General features: G+C 32.7%; 1 protein-coding gene across 1 annotated transcript; it reads left to right on the top strand.

Moving 5' to 3' along the window:
- The first annotated feature begins 1,018 nt into the window (after positions 1 to 1,018).
- LOC128990626 (nuclear cap-binding protein subunit 2-like) lies at positions 1,019 to 1,606 on the top strand. The gene has a single exon (XM_054413099.1). The coding sequence runs from the start codon at positions 1,019 to 1,021 to the stop codon at positions 1,502 to 1,504; it is 486 nt and encodes a 161-aa protein (XP_054269074.1). The 3' UTR covers positions 1,505 to 1,606.
- The last annotated feature ends 6,862 nt before the right edge of the window (positions 1,607 to 8,468 follow it).

The following is an 8,468-nucleotide window of genomic DNA, read 5'->3' as shown; positions in this document are numbered from 1 at the left end:
TAACAACACTCTAGGATTATGTGACTAAGACTACTTTACACATCAAACTACTTTACAGTGGTAAATGATGATACTTAAACTTATGTTTATTGCTTGAATTTCAGTAACATTTGAAAATAGATTTGCTATGGGACTCTATAATTATAATGTTGTTATACTAGGTGTAAATTGAGTTCAACCATCTCCCTCCACATAGGTCAATGCATATATATCTATTACTCTAGTGTCATCCCTTTTTCTGCAATGCGTTTTAATGGTCTAACTTAAACACAAAATGATAAGTGATTCCGTAGCTAATATATTATCAATTTATTTTCAAATAACAACAAAAACAAGTTTTATCACTAATTAATGTACACATTGTCAGAAAAGTTGTTTCTACTTATACTTACAGAAATGTACAAACTTATGTTTTGTGGTTGTTTTCCATTTGAACACAATGGGGTGTGTCAATGATTAAACAAACTCCCATTTCTACATCCTCGTAGTTAAACAAATATTCTTAGTTGTATATTATACAGCTTGCCCTAGGTTTTATAACTGAAAAGTAAATAGAAAAATTATAATATCCACCCTTAAATAAGAGAGTGTACACTCAGCGCACTCTAGAAAAACTAAAGTAATGTAAACAAAACGTAAAAATATTTATTGGTCGTTAAATAACAAAGTCACACATAGACCTCGTCAACCATGAAAATGGCGTCAAAAAGGGCCTAAGTATACTAAATAGTTTTAACACAGCCATTAAAAACCCTCAGGACTGACACTGGTACATAATCTAATTTCACTGACTAATAAAGAAAGAAACTAGGCGTCAATGATGTAGATAAACACAAACTACTTGGTTTAGTCCACGTAATAAAAACATAACCAATGCATTTCACATTATAAGTATCCGTTGGTCTGCACAACTTGAGTTAGATCATCATACTGTATGCTATTTACTATTAGAATGAAAACAGATGATCGCCAACTTTGTTTACAACAAACAAAACACTCGCTGACTTTACCAGTCGAAATGTCAGTTTCTACAAGTTCCCTGACCTCAACTTCCTCGATCGACCTGAGCCCCTACAGGGACCGAAGATTCAACGGTCCTCTGCAGGAGCAGGAACGTCTTCTCCGGAACTCCACGACCCTGTACGTCGGCAACCTCTCCTTCCACACGACCGAGGACCAGATCCACGAGCTGTTCTCCAGGTGTGGGGACATAAGGAGGGTGATCATGGGGTTGGACAGACACAAGATGACCCCCTGCGGCTTCTGCTTCGTGGAATACTACAGCCGAAGAGACGCCGAGAACTGCATGAGGTACGTGAACGGTACGAAGTTGGACGAACGACAGATCAGAACTGACTGGGACGTCGGGTTCCAGGAGGGTAGACAGTACGGCAGAGGTCGCAGTGGAGGTCAGATCAGGGATGAGTTCAGGAAGACATTTGACGAGGGCAGAGGAGGTTTTGGAAAGCTTGTGGCGAAGAAGTTATCCCGAAGAACTGTGTAGAATGGACGTATGACTTTTGACTAAGTAGAGTTGTTTAGTTCAATGTTGTTTTTAATCGCTTACGTTTATTTTTATTTATGAGTCATTATGCAGCTTATGAAGTTAGAGAACAGATCGGGTATGTTCTTGTGTTGAATTTGAGACCATCGTAAATAAATGGCAATTTAACAAGATTTTTTATAAAGAGTAGCCTACCCATTATTATGTGGTGTAAGACGAAGAACGGCAGTGTAGCTACTAAAAGTAAACTTAACAAATAATCTTGACTTGAATATCAGAATCTACACATAAAAAAGCCATGTCTGAACTATATCTGGTAGGTACGAGGGTACTAGGTATGATGTGGTAATTACTTTTTACTAGTAAAATAGTTAACATGATTACTTGGAAATACAGTTTGAAGATAGATGCTTCGTTGTATTTTGTGATTTCAAAAAATCTACTATGCAAACTTAACAAAGTTTTCCGTTTGATAAGTTTAATTGAAAATGCTAACCTGACAATATAAAATAGGATAAAAACTAGATAAACTGAAGTTTCGTTTCATGTGGGTGGTAAAACCCATATCCTTACATATTACGAAACTACAAATTGTTTACATAAATCGAACGTTTGCAGTACTTCGTTAAGCATTGTGTTGCAAGAACAGTTTATTTTAATAGGAAAGATTACTTTACAATTTTCATTTATTCAAATTTCCAAGGGTAAATTATTCATAACAGCTCATTACTCCAGTAGCGAGAAGTGGTCGAACTGATCTAGTCCTGAATTGTTGATAATTAAAATATTCAACGACGTTTTATATTGCTGGTTGACATTGGGAATCGATAACTGTAGTTTTAGTTGATCAAAGTATAAATTAAGTTGTTGTTGTTGTTTGGTTTTGAGTAAACCATAAATTGAACCAAAAAGGCGATATAATAAAAACCAAACTCATGTTATCAGCAGGTTTAATGGTGTAAGGTATAAAACTAAAAAACACTGACCGTTTCGCCGACAGTATTTAATGTATGTATGCTCTGTGAACCATATATTTAATTATTTAATTATTTAATTATTTAATTATTTAATTATATTATATTATATTATTTAATTATTAATTATTTATACTAGGAATTGTTTGTCTGGTTTACACTGTATATTTCTGTATGTATATTGCTGACGTTTTGCACTGCCTCTCATTTGACAGTATAAATTACTGTATTTGTGGTAATAGTGTTATACTGTACACTGGCTGGCTAGCTGAGTGGCTAAACAAGGCCACACTAAAGTGCTTGCCTAAAAGGTCTCCAGTTCGAACCTGAGAAAAATGTGTAGCTTTTTGTTCGACACTGGATCCAGCTGTCCCTGATCATTGTGCTTTAAATGAATAAGCTGATCTTAGCCAGTAACAGATCATTTCTCACCATTCTACACTCATCGTCCACTCATATTTCGTTTAAAATACGTACCTAAGTGGCGTCCACATCTCAATTAATTGATAATAATTGTTACGATGATAAAGATTGATTTGATTTGTAGCACACAAGACGTAACTAATATTCGTGGTAGTGCATTTAAAAGGAGGCGTTTAAAGCAACCGTATTCAGGTACCTGAAATTGACCAACAATTAAAATAAAGCTTAAAATTACTTCCATGTAACAAGTATATGACTTTCGTGTTCAATTATTTGATAACTCCATGAGTAAATTGTTGTAGGATTATAATTTGTCAACGTATCAATAGCTCAATCGTTTAATATTTCAATAATTCGACATTTTTAAATATTACAAAATTCAAAACTGAACTCCCTAGTAGTCTACAAATCAATGTTAGACCATATTTTTTCACGAATATTTTGCCCAATATTCCAATGAATAAATCAATAAATGAACGGACTATTTATTTTTTTTTAATTATTATTCAATAATATCATTATTTTACAATTCGGGACTTTTAGGTTCAACAGATAAAATAGGTTATTCATTGTGTAAAGGGGAGGTGTTTATGCGAACAGAACATATTTTATCCATCCCAAAAATGTAAGTATTCACTTTATGATTCGCTTATTGAACTAAACAACCACAAAAAACTTTCGCCGACCAATCTTCCGATCTGACTTGGCATTCTCTGCCCTGACAACGGTCAACCCTTGCAGTCAGCAAACTACAGACACATCTGCAGAAGTGATAAGTGCTCTACTATTGACAAGACGACAAGTTATAATTGTAGCGAGGCCTCAAGCAAGTCTTGCCAACTCGGTCCAATCCAAGTTGTCCCTCAACTGATAATCCATGCGAAACTTGACCGATTATATTGTTATCAGAAGCTACTGTAGTACGTGTTCTGTTGTGCGACGTGGTTCGGCTTCTTGAGAAGTTGACATTGGGGTCAGAGTAGTTCATATTGGTGATTTGCGGTGTAGTCCGGTAATTAAAGAGAAATATATAGCGGAGGTTCAACAAAATTGATTCAAAAGGTTTTTCAACGGATTTCATTAGTTTTATACCTCCACACAACACAAAAAAAAGTCTACCAAAATCTGACTTGGGGAAGTACCTGAATTATGGTATTTAAATTAAAATAATAATTTCTCCATGAAAAAAAATAGATAAAAATATTGTTGCTATATATAGGTTGTAGTATATCGTTTTTAATGTTTTGAAGGGTGGGGAAACTAAATATGCAACTTAAAATGTGATTTGACGTCAATTGACACCACAAAATGGCCGCCAAAATAGATTCATGGGGAAAAAACTAAAATAAAACTTACTTTTAGATATAGGGTGTAGTATATTGAATTCAATGTTTACAAGGGTGGCAAAACCAAAAATGCAACTTAAAATATGATTGTATAAAATATAAGGTCATAAGAAGAAATCACAAAAATACGCCCCATGGGGAGAAAAGTTAAAAAAAAACTTGCCTTTACAAGTTGTAGTAAGGCGATTTTAGCTTTTACAAATGCTAGTAAACTAAATATGCAACTTAAAATAAGATTTTACATCATGAGACGGTGGCGTAAGATGTGATACCGGGGCACATGGATTATTTTTACATAGGGAATAATAATGGTATTTTAAAATATTAATAAATCAAATTCAATGAACACACGTTTGAAAAGGGAAAAAGGGTACTTGGTCCTAAACCTTAGACGCTCATACTCTTCATACACGCTCGTTGCGGATGTAGTACCAAATAGAGGCCCTATGGAATAGGAAAACTATCCGTTATGAACAAATACCATGATCTCAAGGAATTCACTGCATTGACATGTGGTCAGTGTAAAGGGGTCACATGCACAAATGGGCAAACCCTTGATTTCAATGAAAATAAGTAACAGAGTAATTTCTTTCATAGTAACAATCTCTAAAAAGGTGACAAATGATAGATATGTGGGACTATTGTTTAACACTTTAGTCAGTTTTAACAGTATTTTATTAGCAGTATGAATTCTCGGCTGTATTTATATTAAAAAGTGTGTTCATTGAAATCGAATTATTTCTACACTATTATACCATTATTTTAATACAGTATCCTATGTAAAAATAATTCATGTGCCCCGGTACCCCGTCTTACCGTCTCATAATGTAAAATCTCATTTTAAGTTGCATATTAGTTTACTGGTATTTTATAAAAGTTAAGATTGAAAACTAAAACCTAGTTCCAAAGATAGGCTATTTCAAGAGACGTTTCTGTAATTTATTTTCCGTAAATTTAATAATAGTGGAAGAATATTAGGAAAATCTACCTAACAAATTAAGACTAAGTGGAAACTTTGCACAGTTGTTTAGTAAGCCTAAATAAATAAAATTTCAAAAGTCCCCATAAATCCCTGCTGTGCTTCAGCCGCCATCTTGGAAAATGGTGGCCAATTTTCACTTTTTTGACAATATTATTTCACAAACTATTGGTATTAGAGAATTTTTGTAAACACAAAAGTTAAAGAACGTCTAAAGATGCATCTTTTTATATTACAAGGTTTGCTCTATCTCTAATGGTTATTGAGATAAATAATAAAAGTTAGTATTAAATAAAAAATTCCCATGTTATTCTTATGGAAGAAAATAAATTTGTTGCAGTTTGCTTATTTATGGATATATTTTTATCAAACTTGGCAAATTTATTTATTTTATACTAAGCTATTAATATTTAACATAAATATACACTTTAGTACCCTCCCTATAGCAGTAAACCTATTACTCGTTAAATTTAAAGTTATTTAAATAGGGAATCTATCTTACATTTTTAGGATATAGTTTTAGCAAATGGATATTCATTTTTCAATCATATTAACAATGTTAATCATTTTTCTTATTGGTATTACGATTTAAAGCCCACTTACTTTTTTGTCACTATCATGTAACTACTAAAAACTTAAGTGGTACCTACGTTATTACTCCCGGTATATTTTTTGTCGGTAAATATTAGGAAATTGAACCTTAAAATCCGGACTAAATTGAAATTTTGCACAGTTAAGTACAGTGAGACTAGTTGAAAATACCGGCTGTGCCTCAGCCACATTAAGTCCGGATTTTAAGGCTGAATTTCCTAATATTAACCGTCAACATAATTATACCGGGAGTAATAAGTAGGCCTACCATGTAAGTAGTTACATAGTAGTGAAAATATAGTGAGTGAGCTTTAAACTTACTAATATTAATAAGGGAAAACTATTGTTAAAAAAAATAAATTTCCATTTGCCGGACTGGATCATTACTAAAATATATCCTAAAAATTTAAGATAGATTCCCTATTTAAATAACTTTAAATTTAACGAGTACTAGGTTTACTGCTATAGGGAGGGTACTAAAGTGTATATTTATGTTAAATATTAATAGCTTATTATATAATAAATAAATTTGCCAAGTTTGATAAAATTATATCCATAAATAAGCAAACTGCAACAATTTTATTTTCCTCCATAAGAATAACATGGGAATTTTTTATTTAATACTAACTTTTATTATTTATCTCAATAAACATTAGATATAGAGCAAACCTTGTAATATAAAAAAGATGTATTTTTAGACGTTCTTTAACTTTTGTATTTACAAAAATTCTCTAATACCAATAGTTTGTGAAATATTGTCAAAAAAGTGAAAACTGGCCGCCATTTTCCAAGATGGCGGCTGAAGCACAGCAGGGATTTATGGGGACTTTTGAAATTTTATTTATTTAGGCTTACTAAACAACTGTGCAAAGTTTCCACTTAGTCCGAATTTGTTAGGTCGAATGGCTTTATTATTCCTAAAATTCTTGGACTATAACACGTACAATGCTGATCAAGAAGTTATTTATTTCTAAAGGTAAGTTTTTCAACTTTCCTTCATGGGGCGTATTTTGGTGACTTCCATCTTATGCTTTTAAATTAGATACAATCATATATTAAGTTGTATAATTGGTTTTGCCACCCTTGTGAACATTAAATTCGATATACTGCACCCTATATCTAAATGTGAGTTTTATTTTAGTTTTTCTTCCTTGGAAAATATTTTGGCGGCAATTTTGTGGTGTCAAATGACGTCAAATCACATTTTAAGTTGCATTTTTAGTTTCCACACCCTTCAAAACATTAAAAACGATATACTACACCCTATATATAGCTAAAATATTTTTATCTGTTTTTTTTCACGGAGCAATTATTATTTTAATTTAAATACCATAATTCAGTTACTTCCCCAAGTCAGATTTTGGTAGACTTTTTTTTGTGTTGTGTGGAGGTATAAAACTAATGAAATCCGTTGAAAAACCTTTTGAATTAATTTTGTTGAACCTCCACTACTCAATGACTGGACTAGTGGGAAGTTCACGTGCAAAGATTGAAGATTCAAGCATGGTGGAGCTGAAAATTATTTTAGTGATCTATTTTAAATATTAGGCTGTTTATATTTCCAAAAAATATGATAAGATTTAAGTCTATCTTGGAGTTAATCATCCAACAAACTTGGTATGAAGATGTATATTTTGTGTAATTTTCAGTTACGTCTTCTCTCCTATCCCAAAAGACGGGGGGTGAGCTGGTCTAGTGGTTAGAGCGCGGGACTCCAGTTCCTGGTGTCCCGGGTTCAAACCCCGCCAAATCACCAATGGATTTAATCTAAGTGATATTGCCGTAACCTCTACGTCTAGCCTGAAGTAATGTTAAAAACAATTCCAGGCTCGTCCCTAGCGTCCTAGGACAAAAAAAACTATCCCAAAAGACAGCAACTTATTGGCATTTTAAATCTTTCATATGCAGGTGTAACTACAACTTGCACCTTTTAATCACTACATGGGGGGATTTTAGGTATATGGTATATGCATTTGCTTCTCCTTTGGTTTGTACTCAGTTCTGTGTGTAATACGAAATTCTATTTTCCTTCATTTTGGGTAGGTAATCGTAATAGTTAAAATAATAGGTACTTATTTGTTTTTCTATGTCACGTTTACGTTTTGTTAGGTACCGGTACAACAGAAGATTACTTATAATGTCCATTAAATATTGTTATTTTACATTTCATTTAGAAAGTTCAATTATAAGTTGGCCTAACGGTGGGATAAATAATTATTCTTATTTCTAAAATCAGACGAATAATGATGATATTCCTAAAATTATAAAATGGCGGAAATTATGAAAGAACATTAGAAGGCAATCCAAACAACACCAACTTCAATTGTGTTTGTAAGAATATTTTTAACGCTAACAAAAAATTTAAAATCTTGTAAAAATACCTTAGAAAAAACATATGTCTAACCTAGACAACTCACAAACTTGGCTAATTCACCTAATACAAATCCAAAACTGAAAAGTTTAGTAAGTGGAGCTTAGTTGATTCTTGAACTGCATGAAGATCTCATTAAACTGAGGCGTTTAGCCCAGCCTTTATGTACCTGTTAAATACCACGGTCCAAATTGGATCATTTTATTCGAATTTGGTCTGAATAGGATCGTTATGGACATAAATTAATAACCGAAAGGAAGATTTTTGAACCAGGATTTCA

This window comes from Macrosteles quadrilineatus, unplaced genomic scaffold (assembly GCF_028750875.1).
Source record: "Macrosteles quadrilineatus isolate MER2022 unplaced genomic scaffold, UCM_ALF_1.0 Scaffold_3__2_contigs__length_128488019, whole genome shotgun sequence".
NCBI classification, from domain to species: Eukaryota; Metazoa; Arthropoda; class Insecta; order Hemiptera; family Cicadellidae; genus Macrosteles; species Macrosteles quadrilineatus.
Note: the sequence above shows the minus strand (reverse complement) of the source record. Positions and strands in the feature narration are given on the sequence as shown.

Bases quoted from the DNA above. Each gene is read 5' to 3' on its own strand.
- LOC128990626 (XM_054413099.1), top strand. From the start codon at position 1,019: ATGTCAGTTTCTACAAGTTCCCTGACCTCAACTTCCTCGATCGACCTG.